General features: G+C 52.7%; 7 protein-coding genes across 7 annotated transcripts; 3 read left to right on the top strand and 4 right to left on the bottom strand.

Annotated features, from left to right (window-relative positions):
- Window positions 1-1,870: 1,870 nt before the first annotated feature.
- BBK36DRAFT_1168040 (cutinase-domain-containing protein) lies at window positions 1,871-3,005 on the bottom strand (the record flags this gene model as incomplete). Its single annotated transcript, XM_024895121.1, has 4 exons — window positions 1,871-2,281; window positions 2,355-2,434; window positions 2,491-2,581; window positions 2,682-3,005. 4 exons carry the CDS (start codon window positions 3,003-3,005, stop codon window positions 1,871-1,873), a joined length of 906 nt encoding a protein of 301 aa, XP_024750978.1.
- A 2,798-nt stretch (window positions 3,006-5,803) lies between these two features.
- Window positions 5,804-7,090, top strand: BBK36DRAFT_1168041 (hypothetical protein; the record flags this gene model as incomplete). Its single annotated transcript, XM_024895122.1, has 1 exon — window positions 5,804-7,090. One exon carries the CDS (start codon window positions 5,804-5,806, stop codon window positions 7,088-7,090), a length of 1,287 nt encoding a protein of 428 aa, XP_024750979.1.
- A 1,699-nt stretch (window positions 7,091-8,789) lies between these two features.
- On the top strand, window positions 8,790-10,915 carry BBK36DRAFT_1116117 (hypothetical protein; the record flags this gene model as incomplete). The annotated part of the gene is made up of 5 exons (XM_024890198.1): window positions 8,790-9,002; window positions 9,135-9,166; window positions 9,271-9,526; window positions 9,578-9,633; window positions 9,706-10,915. 5 exons carry the CDS (start codon window positions 8,790-8,792, stop codon window positions 10,913-10,915), a joined length of 1,767 nt encoding a protein of 588 aa, XP_024750980.1.
- A 1,391-nt stretch (window positions 10,916-12,306) lies between these two features.
- BBK36DRAFT_65293 (hypothetical protein) lies at window positions 12,307-13,044 on the bottom strand (the record flags this gene model as incomplete). Its single annotated transcript, XM_024898437.1, has 2 exons — window positions 12,307-12,898; window positions 13,031-13,044. The coding sequence occupies 2 exons, from the start codon at window positions 13,042-13,044 to the stop codon at window positions 12,307-12,309; spliced, it is 606 nt and encodes a 201-aa protein (XP_024750981.1).
- A 466-nt stretch (window positions 13,045-13,510) lies between these two features.
- On the bottom strand, window positions 13,511-13,871 carry BBK36DRAFT_1116043 (hypothetical protein; the record flags this gene model as incomplete). The annotated part of the gene is made up of 2 exons (XM_024890191.1): window positions 13,511-13,636; window positions 13,764-13,871. The coding sequence occupies 2 exons, from the start codon at window positions 13,869-13,871 to the stop codon at window positions 13,511-13,513; spliced, it is 234 nt and encodes a 77-aa protein (XP_024750982.1).
- A 1,878-nt stretch (window positions 13,872-15,749) lies between these two features.
- BBK36DRAFT_1135104 (hypothetical protein) lies at window positions 15,750-17,063 on the top strand. The gene has a single exon (XM_024892530.1). It carries the CDS (start codon window positions 15,817-15,819, stop codon window positions 16,615-16,617), a length of 801 nt encoding a protein of 266 aa, XP_024750983.1. The 5' UTR covers window positions 15,750-15,816; the 3' UTR covers window positions 16,618-17,063.
- Window positions 17,064-17,764: 701 nt separating this feature from the next.
- BBK36DRAFT_1116710 (hypothetical protein) lies at window positions 17,765-18,043 on the bottom strand (the record flags this gene model as incomplete). Its single annotated transcript, XM_024890264.1, has 1 exon — window positions 17,765-18,043. The coding sequence occupies one exon, from the start codon at window positions 18,041-18,043 to the stop codon at window positions 17,765-17,767; it is 279 nt and encodes a 92-aa protein (XP_024750984.1).
- Window positions 18,044-18,109: the final 66 nt, after the last annotated feature.

An 18,109-nucleotide genomic window follows, 5' to 3' on the forward strand; every position in this document is an offset into this window, starting at 1 on the left:
TTGGATCTTTTGCTCTCTCCCTTTTGTCACTTCTTTTCCTCTCTTGATTATCTTTGGTGTTTCTCTTGGGGTTTCTGTCTTGGTGAGATCCGGGATGTGAGTTGGGTTACTCTTTGAAATGGTGGCGAGGTGGTTGATGGTCTCTCCAAGATGATGGCATAATCTCTGGTTTCCTTCCAATGTCCCTCTTGTCTATTTTATAATTTCTCACCCGCAGATGGTTTCCATTAAAGTAAGTGATGCAAGATGAAATATAAATCTAAGCAAAGGAACGACAACAAATAGGAAAAGAGCAAGAAGAAGCTCCAGTATGGGGCCCCCGTGAGAAATAGCGGGCTACAAGTTTTTCTTTGCTCTCTCCGCTCTTTATACGGAGGGCGTCCATGATTCTTTTTTAGCTCCAGAAGGCAAAAAGTTCGATGTGCCATTTTGCGGGATGGTGGAGACTCGCTTGGGTCCTCCGGGTGCCGGATCGGGGCAAAAGATGGCAACGAGGACGCCATGGATGGATCATTGAGGCTTCGGTGCGTTTCTTTAGATGGGCCGGGAATAACGGAGAGGGTGGGTAAGAGGTTCGATAGGGGGGAGGAGGGGGAGGCGAGAAGAGAAGCTTGTTTGTATGATGATGAACTCTGGAGGGAAGAGTGCCGATAGGTTGAACCAGATGTCCAGGGGAGGTATATGTCAAGCATGATACTTGTCATCGACAACTGCTGATTAGCTAGAGCATTCCATCACAGACACTGTTGACACAATACGAATAAGTGATTGGAAGAAATCTTTGCTGTAACTTGTACATAATATCCAACGTTTACCACTTGCAGTTTGTACTTGTTGGAGCCCCCCGTGGGTGGAGATTTCGGGATGCTTACAGCGGCGCCGGAGTTGCGCCTTGGCTTCCTGATCAAGGCAAAAGGCGAATCGAACCGCGGCCGCTAAACTTTTTTTTTTTTTCTCTCTCTCTTTGTCATTGCCTTTGCGTTGTCTTGAGGTTGTGCTTATCCGTTGGTTGCACTACATACATACTTGTATGTACAGTGGAAGAGTCAGAGGCGGTTGATTGATAATGGAAACTGGGAGTGAGATTGGATGAGACTTTGATCTTGTCCGATCGGTGAGCTTTTGGTCTAGTAGATTGGAGTTGAAAGTGACGGGTTGCCGGTTTGCCGCGGAGACCGAGGGGGGTGGGTGAACACCTGATGAGGAAGTTGGATGGCATTTCTTACTTCTGTTTACTTTGAAAAGGTAAGAGTCTCGAGTCATGAGGTGACAAGTTGCGTCCTTTTCTGGATTCAAAGCCCCCCCGTGAAGAAAATGAATCGAGACTTTCTTGTTGCGGGCGAGATGCAGATGGTTAACCGCTTGCTTAGAGTCGTTTTCCGTGGGTCATGAAGCTTCGATATGGTTGGTACTTCGTATAGACGCAATTACATATGAGTGAAGTCAGCGGCCGGCGGACTTGTTCGGCCAACTTTGTTTTGTTATGTCATACTGGTTTTTCCTTTTCTTTCACCATCATCTATCGACAACTTTATAACGATTTGACTCAGCAGCTCATGATCTTGTCCTCCTGGGTTCAACGAGCAAAACCAAGAGATGGCACTGCTCCTCACACTGTACCATCATTGACAGCGTCACAGGGTCCTGATTTAGACAACTCGTTCGACAGACATCGAGGCACAACCTGTTACACTGCATACACTGTCGATACACTGCATACACTGGCAATGGCAATGTCTCATCATTATTGGGGGCTGTAGCTCATATACTCGTCAAAGCATCATTATTCCCAAGCCGCATATAAAAAAAAAAAAACTCCCGCATGAAACAAATAAAAGTCCCGTATCCTCCGCCAGCTGCAACCCCATCGTTACAGCATCTGAGACACCGCCGTCAGGACCGTCAACAGACCTCCCAGCATCAAGCTGCTCGTCAAAGCACTCGCGCCAGATCCAGACCCCTGCGTCGGACTCGTCGTCGGGCCACCGGTTCGCGTAGGCACGGTGCTGTTGCCGCTGCTGCCGCTGGTAGTAGGAGACACGGTGGGAGCCGGAGCCGTGGTCGTGGTAGCGTTAGTACCCGAGCCCGAGCTGCTGGCGCTCTTCTCGTACTGGTTGACGACAAAGTCGACAATGTCGTCGCCGTAGCGCTCAATGTACAGGTGGTGGACGGTCGAGTTGGAGCCGGCGTCGCAGTAGATGTCGCCCGTGTCGCAGTACGAGACGATGCGGCTGGCGTACGACTTGCAGACCTCGATGCTGGACGAGCTCCGGTTGAAGAGCTGCCATCAAGATGATCAGCCACAGATGTTTCGATTCTTTGCTCGATTCCTCATCATTCTTCTATCAACTCACCCCGTTGTGAATGCTGGTGCCTCTGTCGTACGTCAGGTTGGCGACATGGGTCGGGTCTCCGAAAATGGCCACGGCGACGACTGCACGATCTCGTCAGCTTTCATCGATTGGCGCTTTGTTATGCAAAAAGACTCACCGCCGTTCATGACATCGTCGGACATGCCCTTGTTGCTGGTGAACGGAGCGCCGGCACCGCCGCAGACGGTGTCTGTCGAGACTTGGGCGCCCTGTCCAAAGGATTAGCATCACCATTACCGGAATCTCTCATCCCGGATGAAACAGTCGAAAAGTGAAGCCATCACCACTTTTCCACTTCCACTTCCATACCTGGGAATACCCCAGCACAGCAATCTTGTTCCCCGGACAGGCCTCGCCGTAGCTGTTGAGCAGCTGCTGCATCGCCTTGACGCCCTCGCCCTCGGACGCCTCGTAGTCGTCAAAGCTGGCCGGGTAGTCGACGGCCACGACCTGGCTGCCGGGCACCCTTGCGGCGATCTGGCTCGTGAGGTTGCCCGTCACACCCGTCCCCGCGGGCTCCTCGCTGCCGCGGGCGACGACCATGTAGAGGCCCTTTGCGCATGTTGTGGTTGTTGCTGCTGCGGCCGTTGAGCTGGCGGCGAGCAGCGAGAGGGTGAGGGAGAGGGCGCGCATGATGTAGCGGCTATTCGGGGGTTGTGATGGTTGTTTCGGGGTATGTATGATGGTGAAGCCCTCTTCTTCCAGCTCCGTTTGTAGTTACCGCAGCGAATATCAACAGCAACAAGATCAACGAGGATAGCCAGTAAGAAGCAGCAAAAGAAAACATAAAGGCAAGAAAAATAGAGAAAAAAGCGGAGATGTCAATGCGTATTTATCGAAATCCGAATGCTCCCTTCACGAGGAAAATACATAAAATCCATTACGTAGCAGCCAAGGGAAGAAGCGCTTCGAGAGGATCCGCGTCTGGGGTTCGAGTGGTTCAGTTTTTGCCTGTTGCGCCTCGGCCCTTGTCTGCCCGCTTCCAGGGGCGGAGTGCATGACAAGCCAGTGCCTGTCAATCAATAGTCTCTTCTGTTTAATTCTCGATTCACTGCTCTACTTGTCTACTATTCAGCTCCTCTTCAGCTCGACTTTGCTTGCTCGAATCAGCCCAGCAGGTCTTTGTTAGTATGTGCGCTTACATACATAGCCTCATCCTTGGCTTCTCTCCCTCTTGTTCGAATCGCATCTCCCAAAACGAACAGCAACAGCAGAAACAACAAGAAAAAAAAAAAAAAAGAGCTGAGCAAATCGGTGTGGCTGCGGCACCTTTGCATCGACGCACCCACTAACCCCTGTCAGAACCAGCCTCGGATCGCTAGACTGCAGCTGGAGAAGCCCAAAAGGTCCATGTCCGGATAGACGGCTTCTTTTTTTGGGGGGGTTGTTGGTGGGACGCGGAGCTCCGATGCGAGCTTCTCGAAAGGGCGTTGAGAGGGACCGAAAGAGTCGTTTTGTCTGTTCGTGAAATGGGCATATTCGCTGGCAAACAAACGCCTTTATGAACAACTCAGTGCCTTGCAGCGTTCGAGAGCAATCGTCGCAGAGCATACAAACACGGCATCACCACGGCGATGCGTCATGCTCGGAGCAAAAGTCTCCCCGCCACATCGTCCACGCAACGAACGATGCCGGATCCCAGTTGGGGAAGGTCGTCGACATGAACCTCGGCCACCGCCGCTCACCTTGATATACTAGCGGGGGCTGTGAAGCGTCTTTGTCTCCTCCATCCTTCTTCCATCGTTCCTCTTCCATTCTCCAATGTTATTGTTGCTGCCATTACCTTGCATCGCCATCTTGCTCACTGTTGCTTGTTAGCTGTCGTCCGCCCTCTCGCCGCCGATGCAAGCCACGGCGATCTTTGTCCTACGCTAGACAGATAGTGTGCTGACGCAGTGTTGCGTTGCTGGGATCCATGGGCTTCTGGCGGTCTATCATCTCTTGCTTGCTCATGCATCACTGCGCCCACGCGGAAGTCAGCATAAACAGCCAGGTGACAAGAGAGGCTATACTGATATGCTGCGGTCGACTAAGTAGTAGCCAGAAGCAGCATTCTGCAAAGATGTTCTTCGTAAGAGATGTGAGGAGAATCGATAGAGATCTTAGTGGCTCATAGGCCAGGGGATTTGCGTATTGCAAGGAAGGGCAGCCAACACTGATTATCGGCATGATCGGGTCTTTGGTGGAACCCATATTGAAGAAGCTCTTCCTTGGAGTAAGGTAAGTGCAAGGTTACTTTGAAAGAAATAACAGAGACAGAGAAATCCGAAAACAGGAGCAATGACATCTTGGTCAATGCTTGATTTGGCCTGCTCAATAGAAAAGCCATCTCTGTAAAATGGCAGAATTGCCAATCGCCAGGTGACAAGCCCTAATCCTCAAGTATCTCGCCTATTCATTCGCTCTTGAGCATCAGAGACGACAATAACCACTCCTGAGGGTTAGAGGAGAACAGAGATTCGGTCTTCTTTCCAGTCTCTCTCTCTTCGTTTGACGTAACATTCCGGTATTACTGCTGCTTACGACGAAGAGACATGACCTGATACGCCTAGTTAACTATTATCCTTCTTTCCATGCATTCTTTAGCCGTGCTCTGCGTATTTAAAGTATTAATGTAAATCATGGGTGGCCGGTTACAGCAAATGACTGCAGTCATCCGGCCAGAGAGACGTGACTCAGTCGCTTCCAGCTTGATTTGCATCCCGGTCGCCGATTCACGCCTCGACGTGCTCTGCTATATTAGGAGGAGTAACACACGGCTGATTACTGTAAGCCTCTTTTTAATCCTCATTTCTTCACAATTATTCACTTCTCTGCTCCTCAAGTCGTCAGATTAATCGGTGACGCTCACCACAAGTCCCGGGTAAGTGCAGGTGACATGACCTGCGGGGGAGCTTCTATTACTGGACTCTTCTTTCTCTTCCTCTTCCTCTGACTCTTTACTCTTCCTCACTCTTCCCTAAAAAGGCGCTGCAAATGGCAGTCCTGGCTGAAGAAGCGTACTTTCTCTGATTTTCTGTTTGGATATTTCTTTTGTTTACTTGCCTTGTGTATTCTGCGGCACCGTTTTGGTTGACTTTGCAGATGCTGATTGCCGTCGTCTAATCTCAGCTTCGCTCTCTCATCATCGCCACACCACGGAGCTCTTCAGAATACTTACGTCAAACGCATCTTTTCAGGCGGAATCCAGTGAGTAGCAGCCCGAAACAAGTTCGAAACATTTGAAAGCCTTGCCTTGCCTCGACATCAGGGATATAAAACATGGCAAAGCATCTCAGCATTTACTTCGAGGCGATCGAGCTGACTGACTCTCTCCCAAGGAATAGAATCACATTGTTTTTATCCTCTCGAAACACCACTCACTGGGCTCACAATTTCGCCAGCAGGGCTTATCCGAACCGAGACGCAACGTCTGCCGATAACTTGTCGCCATGGGTGGCTCAGCCTTTGCTCAGGGACAGAACCCTTTGTCTACACCCCGGATGCCAAAGGAGGTTTACGAGGCAACAAAGAGCCGGTGCGAAAAGATCCTCCTCGGTCTCTATTCCTGCGTAGAGTCTCCCGTGGAAGGCCCAGCCAAGAAAGACTACGGAGACATTGATTTCCTCGTTGCATCGCCAAAGTCGGACGCTGCCAAGGGCTCGCTCGCAATCCCTACCATCGCTCAAGCTCTTGGAGCTGAACGCAAGATCGTCGCGGGAGGCGCCGAACCAGCCGCCAATCTAGCTATTCCGTGGCCTGAAGATGAAAGTGACGACGACGGCAAGGAAAAGACCAAGACAGACAAGGAAGACAAGGAAGAGCCCGCCAGAAAGTATATCCAAGTAGACGTCCGAGTGTGCGAGTCAGAGGAGAAGCTGCGCTGGATGCTCTTCAAACACGGCCATGGGGACTTTTGGAACGTGATGGGATCCATCATCAGACCCTATGGCTTGACAGTCGATGAGACCGCCATGTGGCTCAGAGTTCCCGAGATTGAGGAGCACAACAGGAAGCGCGCCAGGATCTTTCTCTCGTCCGATCCGGCCAAGGTCATGGACTTTCTCGACATGCGCATGGAGGGATACTGGGACAAGGCCTTTTCTAGCATGGAAGAGCTCTATGACTATATTGCTACCTGTCGGCTGATGTACGTTGACCCGACTCCGACAGAGCCCGAAGAGTCGAAACTCAAGGCCAACGACCGCCGGCGCATGAACTATCGGCCCGTGTTCAGAAAATGGATTGACGAGTTTATCCCAGAGTGCCGTCGACTTGGCAAGTTTTCTGAGAAAAGGTTCACCAGAGAGCAGATCACCGAAGAGGCCTTTGCCGCGTTCGGCGTGGAGGAGGAGTTCAACACTCGACGCGACAAGTTTCTCGCCGAGAAGCAGAAAGAGTACATTTGGAGCACGTCCATCAAGGGGGGTGTTCCCGAGCCCAAATCGAGGGACCGCTTCGACATTCTCTACAGATCGTGCCTTGTAAAAGCCCTCAAGAAGATTATCCTTGAAGACGATACGAGCTACGGTATTGTCCCAGTGAAGAACCTCAAAAAGGCCGACGGCATGTATGATTTGGAGCGTGTCGAGGACTTTATCTCAAAGAATCAAGAGTCCGTGGGAAAGGCAGCCATTGCCCAGCATTATGGCGCTTACGACGAACACATGCGCAGAAAGGAGTGCCAGAAGGAGTGCGAGGAAGGGCAGCCACCGCGCAAAAAGGTATGCTCAGTCTGAGCTGGTGTCGGGGGGTGGGTTTGCAAGGTCTACACTATTCCAGAGCATTGGTTACTTGGAGAACCGTTTCTGAGTAGTAAGTTGACCGGGCTTGACCCCTTTCCTGATGGCCATGTACCGGTTTTCAGATGTTTCGATGGCTCACTCCTTTTACTAGTCATTACAAGGGGAAGAAGATTCTGGGATTGAGAGAGAGATTTGTTCCCTATGAGAAACTGTCTGGAGTATGGAGTTGTTTCATGTCTAGCGGCTTTGGTGCTTTACTTGGGAGGAACAAAGGTAAGGGGTACATGAATCTACCACGTTACGACACGTTGCTAATGATGCCAGTTTGCAGGGTATCGACAATGGGAGTTTTACTAGGAATCATGAATTATGAGACAATACGGCCGAGCAATAGCTTTCAAGCAACATGATAATCCTTCTAAAGAACGTTCCTTGTCCAAGATTGTTTTTCAAAGATCAACTATCTCATTATTGTTATCAAATTCAGACGTGGTTGAAGATACTGATATGGCACTTATGCTAATAACCAAAACTCATAAGGTGCAGTACGACAATAGACAGCTTTCCCGAGACGAATTCAAGCGACCATCCTCGAGTCGATATCTAGAGAATCAGCTTACGGAGCCGAGAGAGCGCCTTCGCTATTGCATACAAATGAGAAGAGACTTTAGTGGCGAATGGACATGAGGTATGAAGGAAGGATACATCGTTATCTCATTCAAGAGAAAGAGTGGGAGACTGAGAAAAGAAAAAGATGGGACCAAAAAGAAAGAGATGGGTAGGGACAGAAAAGAGACGGGGGGAATAGAACAGGCTCATAAACAATAACCATAGAGTGGAACCATGCCCCTGATAATGGGAGAATAACACCCAGTATATTGTTGCAAGACCACTATGGATGCGTGCATTCAAGAGGTGTAATAACAGAGCCAAAGCAGAGTAGATGCCCATGGTAGCCATCATGTACGCTTGAGGAACGCAATGCCACGACGGCCATGCCCTTGACAATGATGAACCCAGTACTTCAGCCGCGAGAACACATCCAATGTCTGCCATGTCACGGCTATTTCTGAGCAGCAACACCCGCGGTAATACCAACCTCTCACACAGTTGACGATATCAGTCTGCGTTTTAAAGTGACATTGCCCTGACAGCTGGCTTCCAGACTCCAAAGCCCCTACAAACCCTCACAGCACCAGGGTTTACTCTGAAACTGATGGAATCTATAGTTTGCTTCGCAAATGAGGATGAAGCCGCAGAAGCCTGCCCCACCTGATAGCATGAATTGTCACTCTTCGACGCGTTCTGTCTGATATATCAGCTACATTATCACGATATAAGATATATCGTCCGCAGAGAGGTGATAAAGTGAGACAGAGATATACCATAGCAGAAAAGACATCAAATCCAAGTGGCAGTCTGATACTTGACGTCCTCTCCGGTTCATATAATCATAATACCCTTGGAAACCATACTCTTGTCGAGGAGCGTCGAAAAGATGACCGTGGTCGTCCTCGTCAGACTTGCACTCGCAGACGCGCCATGTCGACACTCGACTTGTCCTCAACAACGTGCTCAAAAAGGGGGTCCACCAGCCCGTCAGCTGCTCATACAATAACAAGAAGCTTTGGCCAAACACCCGCATCTTTTCCCTCTTTTCTCCTTTTCTTCTCCTCAACGAACCAGCGCCAAAATGCCTTCCCAGAGGCATTCGAAGACCGAGCCCGCCGCCGCCGCCGCCGCAGCAGCAGCAGCAACAGCCCGCCCCCTGCCTCCCGCCCCCGAGGCAGGAGAAGAAGTCCCTGCTGGAGAGGCTCTCTCCTCCTCCTCCAGCGATGAAGGCATCGTCAGCCCGCGTGATGATGCCGAGATGGAGGAGGAAGAAGGAGAAGAGGCATCTCCCGCGGTGGCTTCTCCCCCTGGTGGCGATGGCGGTCCCCCAGCCGTCGTCGCCATGCCCGAGACGCCGCTCTTGGGCCCCCGGGATGGCGAGGAGGAGCCCGCAGGGGGCTCGCCGCCGAGGATCGCGCTCCCCGAGAGTGCTTTCCGCCGCCTCCCGCCGCCTCCCTCGTAAGTTGTTGATATCGTTGCAAGGACTCCAGCCCCAGCCTCCAGCCGTCACGCAACAAAAGGTATCGATTTCGGTTCGAGAGATTCTGACTATATACAAACAGCGCCATGCCTCCTCCCCCAGGCTTTGAGGAGCCTTCTTCTTCTTCTCTCCCCTCTGACCCCACAGAGGCGACGTCGTTCTCGGCGGGAGAGCATCCCAACCCCCCGGGGTGCTCTCCCGTTGAGCCTTTTCCCCCTCTGCCTGCGGAGGACTTTGCGGCGCCTTATCCCGAGGCGCACAGCTACCCTCCCCCCCCGGAGGATGCTGGTGCCTCGGGATCTGGCTACCGGGAGAACGACTGGGACCTCCCGGGTGTTGTAAGGCTTCCCCCGTCTTTGATTATATAGCTTGCTAATGGCTGGTTATAGGAGACCGCTCCCTCTGGGTACAACGACCGGCCAGTCACTGGCGACTGGATGTCTGGGTAAGTTATACATAGCCTATACGTGTTTGAAAAATTCCACGGTATAGAGATTTTACTGACGTTTCGGGACAGAGAATTCGTCCCGGTGAATGTTGGCGGCAAGTCCTTTTGCGTTCCAATGCGCCTACTCTCCAAGTACCCCTTCTGGAACGCCCTGTTGTACCTGGAGCAACCCCCCCAAGGCTGGTCGATGCCCGGCGTCGATCCCGAGATCTTCGTCGTCCTCATGGAGTGCGTGTACTCGACATCAGGCCTCCACGGCACCGAGAACGGCCTGAACCTCGTCAAGCTCTGCTACGCCTACCTGCTCGCTGGCAGATGGAGCATGGCCCACGATCGGAGGAAGCTTCGCGACACGGCCTACCGCTACGTCGTCCGCAGAATCTTCTTCTTCAACCCGCACGTCGCCGAGGACCAGCGGTACCTCCACCGCGGCCACTTCAGATACCGGTCCGAAGAGCTGTACCGCACCTGGGAGCTCGTGCGCCAGCATCCCGCCCTCGAGAGGATCCTGAGCCAAGGAGACCTGGTGTCGCTGTACGCCGTGACCATCCCCCACTCGCTCTGGCCGGATCTCGGCGCTCAGTTTGACTATTCGTTTCCGCAGCTTGTCGAGGCTTCGCTTGCGGCGAGGCTGAGCTCAGATCAGAATGCCTTTCAGAACTGGTTCCTCCGATTCTTTCGCCTGGCTGGGTACTCGGATTTCGGTTGGCTGTCGCGCGAGGCTGCCGATAGGTTCTTCGGACCTCTTCATCTGGATGATGATGGAAACCCTGTTCCACTCCAGTTTCGTGCAGAGTTTGCCGCTGCCCGAGCTCGCAATAATGCCTTGGTCAACGAATACGAGGTCCAGCAAGGTCAAGGACAGCCCTTCTTTCCAGATACTCCCGCCTATGCCGAAGGAGATGTTGAGGCCGAAGACGTTGACGTTGAAGGAGAGCCCTTCACTGACGATGATTTTGACGCCGAGGGAAGCCCAATCCCCGAAGATAATCTCGATGCCGAAGCAGAATCTGTTGCCGAAGAAGATGTTGATGCAGAAGGCGAGCCCATCATCGAAGACGACGTCCTTCCCGGCCCCAGCATCCTTTCCACCCCCACCAGGCGTTCTGATGCCGGAAGACGACCTCGAGTCCACCATGAAAACCGCGTGCGATTCGCCGAGGAGCCGGAAGTCTGTGTGTTTGAACCCTATCAAGGGCCCAGTTTCGTTGCGCCGACACCTGCTCCGTCTGGATTTGAGGATACGGACGCCATGGACTGTGATCCTTTTATGGACTAGCAAGTTGCACTCTCCTGAAAGGCTTGTCTCCGACCCTGGCCGACTCTCACCACATAGCTTTTGCCTTTCCGATCACGCTTTTCTTTCACCTCCGATAGCTCTCTGGATTGGCCATTCGTTCCTCGGTTCCTACATTCCGTCTTCTCTCGCCTTTTCACCTCGACCATTGTCCTCTTTTCGTCAACGACGAGGAACGCTTTTCTAAGAGAGACCAGCTTTGTCTCCTCCGTTCGTCTGCACAAGCCACACTGTACTCAGCATACCCAACGTTGGATCTTCTAATTTCACCTTTTCGATCTGTCCTTTACGCATGAGAATTGCATTGTTAGGCCCCGAAAAAGGAGCATTATGAGGATTATGGGGGATCGGTTTTGACATACTCGCGACTGGCCTACACCACTTATTCGACCTTTGGTTTGAAAATTCCCGCACCAAGTCAACCTAGTTTGTCAGAAGGAGAAGAAGAGTTCCTGAGAAGGCAGTGTCGGATTGGGGGAAATCCGGATATTTGCACTTGACATACTCTGGACCTGCCCACTTCACCTCTCCTCGACCCTCACTTTGTCCTTCCAGGGTTAGTTTCGACGACTCCGCCGATTTTTGCAGTTGAGTCCCTGCAAAGGCAGTATCATGGTTTGGGGGATCTCGAAATCGGCACTTGACATACTCACGACTCGATCAGCTATCCAATCTTGACTTCCGAAAGTCATCCCTTCTTTCAACTCCCATGGCGGCATCAGCTGAGCCCCTGAGAAGGCATATATATATCTTGAATCATATGCGCTTAACATACTCTTACATTCATCTGTTCTCTCTTCGACTCTAATTTCCACATTCACCTATTCCATCTTCGACTACCTATGACATCCGAGTCCCTGAAAAGGGCAAAAATCACGGTTGGGGGAATCTTGATATTTGCATCTTTAAAAAATACTCACCACTTGCCTAACCGCTCAGTTCTCAGTCTCCGATGTTTCCGCTACTTACCTGTACCAAGGAGAGCAGAATAAGACTTCCCGAAAAGGCATGAACAGATTGGGGGATCTGGATACATGTTCTTGAAACATACTCTCAGTTCACTTTCTTCAGCTTCAGTCTCTTGCATTTTGTCGTCCAGTCTCTCGGCATACAGCCGAACCTTGAGGAAAAAGGCACATTAGAATAGGCATCTTAGAATTGGTGGATACGCAAAGGCGGATAGCAACCGGGACTTGTTTTCTGTGTAGGCCCCTGCTTCAGCCTTTTCTCTCGTCTTCTTCAGCTCGATAGCATCATCACGTCCAGCAACCAGTGTATACCAAGCTTTTTAGAAATGCCATGCTAGTTTTTCACCTTGCATACAAAAGGAAAAAGTGCAATCTATACAAACACTACCCCCCTCCGTCAAAACCTCACGCATTCAAATACCACAGCCCATCCCCCAAGTAATGCGCATCCTCCACCACCGGCCCCTTGCCCTTCTCCTTGACCTCCTTGGTGCCCATGACCAGCGTGCCGACCGCGCAAGCCTCCTCCTTGCCCTCGGCCATAATCACCACCGGCTCGCCCTTGTCCAGCTCGCGACTCCACCGCCCGTCCTCGACGATGCCCTGCTCCATCTCCTTGCCCTCCTCGAGCGGCTTCCCGCCGTCCACGGGCAGCCTCCCTCCCTTGGACGTCAGCCCGGGCGCCATGAGCGTCGCCCCCGAGAGCACGAAGCGGATGGCCCCGCGGTCGATGCGGATGCTGGGGAAGGCCTGCGGGAAGCGGTGCACGAGCCTGAGGTGCGGGAGGAGGTCGGCGCCGTCCTGCTGGTAGAAGAGCGGCACCCCGTCGAGCACGTAGAGGGTGTTGCGGTCGGGCAGCTTCATGCTCTCGAGGGAGCCCTTCTTGGGGAGGATCTCGTCGATGTAGGGCGTCAGGAGGGGGTACGTCGCGAGGAGGGCGTTGCGGAGGGAGCGCTGGACGGAGGATTTGAGCTTTTGCTTGGGCGCGGTGGGGAGGCTTTTGGGAAGAGCATTGTTAGCAGGTATGTTCCCTGAGGTCTGTAGGCAAGAGATTCGTAGACGATGTTTGGGATTTGTCTTGGGAGACGCCGTGCTTTGTGCTTCAGAAGGGGAGTGGTGATTTGCGTACTCTTTTTTGAACATTTTGGCGGGTGACTGGACGACGTGAGGGATTGGGATGGAAGATCGAGTGTATATCTTGTCGGATTGGAGCTGTACAGAGGCTGAGGTTGAGGCTGGAGAAATGGCTGCGTTTCCTTTGCTGGGAGTTGAATGTTGACGGGTTTGTTGATTCGCAGCTTGTTCGCGAGTTGTTGTTGCAGTTGAGTTCAGGTTAATCGCAGCAGCCCCGCCATGGATAAGATAGAGGGAGGGAGGGAAAATGGCGGGGCAGAATCGCTTCAACATGCAATCAGGCGGGGAGCATCAACAGATTCAAGCAACAGATGAGCCATTACAAGACAGAGGAAACATTCATACAATCGTCATTTGATAGAAACATTAATCGGCGTAACGAATCTGTTCATACATAAGGTAGTCATTCGTTTGCCATCGTATCCCAGCATACAAGGCACCCCGCAGACGTTATCCCCCCCTCAGCATCCATCATTCAACCATGCTGCACATGCGACACGGTGCCATCCTCCTTCAAGTGAATGTTCAGTCTCTCCGGCCGAAAGTCCTTGGTCACAATCGAGCCGGGCTTGATGATGCGGTGCACCTCTGGCAGATCCCGCTTGCAGAAACACTGCTCCCTCCCACGCCACGGTTAGCATTTCCTTCCTTTACAGTATATGTATGATACAGATCCCTCGCTGCGAATGATGCAGGTAAAAAGAGTAGCACTGGAAGAGGGGGCATACCGTCTCGTTTGATTCGTTTTCAGAATACGTCTTGCCGACGAGCTTGTTGGCCCATTCCTGGGTCTTGTCGTCCGAGTTGGTCATGATGCCGGGCACGACGAGAGGCATGGCGACGATTTGATAGTCGAAGCTGTGTAAAAGGCAGCAAAAGATAGGTGTGATGAGTTGGCAGTTCCCAAGTCTCAAGAGAGCTCGGTTTGTCGTGATGATCAGTGGTTCTTGTCAAGAGCAGCCAAGTGCGACGCAACTGTGAGGTTAAATTCAAGGTTAAAAAAAAGGAAGACAAAATGACAAGAGGAAAGGGGACGGAAAAAAGAAGCTATATTAACACAAGGTAGGTATTCGTAGATGGCTCGATTCTGATAACAATGTTACGTCGCCAAGTGACGAACTTCCTTCCTCTTCCGGCACCAGCTGCTATTCCGTCCCTCAGTTCCAAGGCCTCGCGGACGATGACGTCGACTCGAGGACACGAACAAGTCGCACGAGTACGTAATGCGCCTTCTGCTTACCTTAGCAAGTCCACGGAACCCCTTTCGCCACCGTTTAAATGAATGGAAGCAAAAGGGATGAGTTGAGCCAACTCGGTACTGCTTGGCCTGGCCTGTTCATGTCGCTTCAGCGTTTGCCGGCATTTTGCATGCATTCAATCCATGTCCTCTGGCTTTGCCATCATTCGCCGGGGCGAGCCACTCACGGCGCGCTGGGTCCCGCTGAGATGCTGCAGCTCTGCCCGTTCGCACCCGGTTGGGCTCTCGTACAGATTCGGCAATGCTGATTATTCAACGCCTGAGCTCAGCTCGAGATAGCACGGTTATTCAATCGAAAGCAAGGTGCTGATAACTGTTCCATCTTCTCAAGGTACCATCCCGCTTCAAGCGCGTCAACAGCTGGGCAATCCCGAGGTGAATCATGTTGGTGGGACGAGACCACACAACACTCGGGATTTAGCAGCCTCCAGTAGCACCACGTCTGTCTTGCCCGCCTGTGCAAGTTGCAACAACTGGACAAGGATGATGCGCATTAGTGAAGTTTTGGGAGTGAAAAAGGGTCCGGTGGTTTATTATTAGCGAGCCACAGGTAGCGCTGATTCAGAGCCTGCTGATGGAGTCAGGAGGATGGGCCTTGATCGATGCGGAAACCCGATGCTGTCCTGTGAGAGGTATAAGCAAGATCGAAATCAAATGAAGCGAACAGCACCGGGAGAGCGAAAGGAAGAGACAGAGTAGAGAAAAAAAGAAGACCGGAAACGAGTTTGTGAAAAGACAGATGGAAAAGAGAAATGGCAAATCCCGTTGATCGTCCAAGCCTCCTCCTGCATGAGTGATTTGCCGTCCAGATTTCTCATCTGCCCCGAGATGCCTGCCATGTCGCCAAAAATAGAGCAATCGTAGATTCACCTCCAGCTCCGGCCAAAGCTAGTTCTCATCCGTTCGACAGTTGGACGGAATGCAGCAGTAGACCAGGACCAGAATCAGCTGGCCATCGACGCATCACCCGTTCGTCTCGCCCTCAGCACCTCACAAGATCTGTACGTAATTGCGGCTGTGATCCCGAAGCAAATGCACAGCCATCATGGCGCCGCCGTCGAGCACGCAGTAAGCGTCCCCTCAGGCACTCGCCGTCCCCTAAAAGGCTCCGGCACCAGGACTGGCACGCAAAACAGCGGCCAATCAAGCCAAATCTGCCACCCCTGTCCCTTTGTTTGGAGCATCCAAAACCCAAGCCCCAGTCAGACCCAAGGCTGACTGTAGACCCCTAACTAAAAGGAGACAAGTGCCGCTCCCCGTCAAACCAGTTCCCTCGACTCCTTTTTCATGTTAGCAAAACCGCTGCCTCTTTTATTTGCTGCACTCACCACCTCCTTCATCTGTCCAACTCCCCCCATCTCCCCCGTCTCCGCCAGCTTGCCCTTTCATCCCTTCGTTGGATAACCCTCACTCCCCAGGGCCTCTGGTAACCGCCGCTTCGAGATCCACCGAATTCAGCTGCCGGCTCACCAAACGAACCTCGTCGACGACAACATCGCCCCCCTCTTTCATAGCAGCCCACCATGAAGTTCTCCTGCACCGCTGCCCTCGCCCTCAGCGGCGGCGCGCTCGCCCTGCAAGCCGGATGCTTCTCCCAGCACAGCCAGCAGCTCGCTGAGTACTCTGACTGCGGCCAGCACGTCTCGCTCGAGTACTGCCTGTCGACGCTGACCTACGACGACACCGCCAGCGACCTCGAGGCCTGCTACACCAACGCCGGCTGCTCCCTGGCCGAGGCCGCCGCCGAGGCAAAGTACGCGCAGAAGCGGTGCGACGAGCTCGCCGACATGGGCGATCTCAAGAAGCGCTACCGCGGCGTCCTCGGCAGCCCCGTCAAGACGCTCGCCGCCCGCAACGCCCACAACGCCGCGCCCCTGCCCACCCACTGGGTCCGCGACAGCAGCAACCTCCAGTGCAAGGTCACCTCCACCGTCAAGACGTCGTCGTGCGACATCTCCACCAACAGGGGCGTCCTCAAGACGATATCCTGCATCCCCACCGAGGTGGCCAAGGCCGACTGCGCCCCGGGCCTCATGTGCTCCATGGACTCCCTCGGCGAGACCGTCTGCATGAAGAAGAAGAACAGCCTCGACATTGGCGGCATCATCATCGCCATCATCTTTGGCGTCTCCATCGTCGTCGCCATCACCTTCCTGACCTTTGCCTGCTGCCGCGAGAGCCGCCACCAGAAGCAGCTCGAGGCCCGCGCCGAGGCCACCGCCCTCGCCCGCGCCCAGACGAAGAAGGCCCGCGCCGCCGAGACCCGCGCTCCCCTCATGCGCCAGGAGGGTCCCGACCCCTTTGCCGACCGAAACCAGTCTTAGAGAGCGAGGTTCGGTCGTGGCCGTGGCCGTGACCCGGCACCGAGCAGGCTTGAGGTGGTTAGGGAACACGAGACCGGCCACGAGGGCGGTGACGGTGACGGTGACGCAGGACACTAAAAGGGGGGGGAGAAAGAGGAGATATCAGTATACACACTTTCTTTCTCTCTCTTTTTGATGTCTTGCTTTGTGCTTTTTTTCAGGGCTTTCGGCGCATCATGAATGCTCTTCGAGCCGTTGGGTAACAGGGACAGAACAAACATGAAAGAACCGGTGTTGGCATTATCTCATTTCCATATAGCACACACATAAAAACAAGAAGTTGAGCGTGCAAGCAACTTTTTGCCGCTGCTTCTTCTTCATTTTCTCCGCCGGGGCAAGATAAGCAGACACGCAGCGTTTTTTGAACAAAAGGGAGATTTCCAGCTTAGAGACTGAGGCGAGCCTCAGTAGGGACATGGAGGCGGAGGGGAACTTGATGTTATCAGCATTGATCTAGATAGGGCACTTGAATTGTTTTCTCGGACAAGCCCAGGTGATGGGATATCGTGATTGATGATGCCTATTGAAGCAGAACTGTGTCTGTGTTCACGTGTTTTGATTGACTGCCTGAGGTATGACTTGTATCCGAGGGAAGGAACCAGTACTCGTCACAGTTTCACCGTGCCTGCCAAGCGGAGGTTGCTTTCCGACATCAAGCAAGGGACGGTTGTCGAACAACACCACTGCAGTTAAGGTACTTGATCGAATGGTGTGCCATAGCAGACACTCCAGGTACTCTACTGTTACCACACGTACCTACAACACCATCAAACACATCAACACCTTAAAGTCGCCCCTGAATCAGTAGAGATTGAAAGAAATCTACATCACTCGAGCATTCCATCTTACGCTTGACTTGACAAACAATGGCTTGATAACGTATAATTGAATACACTATTCGGGGGGTATTCATGCGACGCGCTTTCGCACCTAATGGCTACTCTCGTGTCTTCCCTCCCAATAATCCACACGTCTAATTCACACAAGAACACGCGCATGCGCAATGCTGTTTGATACTTCCTCAAGTAGTCAGTCCACCTCACAGCCTGTCCTCGGACGGCGTTGCTGTTCTCCCTCACATCTCTCCTAATCTCTCAAATGCTACCCATCAGGGGCCTAGAGACCTTCTGGCGCTCTTCCGAGGATTATAAAAGCCCACCCAAGTGTCTAGCTTGCCGGATTCATCGCCATCATCGTCGTGGAAAGGGCTGTATGTGATGTTTTCGCTGATCCCTTTCCTATGCCCCCTCTTCATAGCACTCTGCCATGGCGTCATGCCGTCCTGCTCGACGATCGCATTTGCCAACGCATCAAATGCAAAACTCCTTGCCGAGTCTACCATGTCCTGAGGCCTCGGTTCGGGCCGGTTGGCATAGGACGACTCCATCGTGCCGGGATGCGGTGTAACTCCGAGACGCTCAAGTAGATTTTTACGCGTGGAAGGGCTCTCTTC

Source organism: Trichoderma citrinoviride (genome assembly GCF_003025115.1).
Source record: "Trichoderma citrinoviride strain TUCIM 6016 unplaced genomic scaffold BBK36scaffold_5, whole genome shotgun sequence".
NCBI lineage: Eukaryota > Fungi > Ascomycota > Sordariomycetes > Hypocreales > Hypocreaceae > Trichoderma > Trichoderma citrinoviride.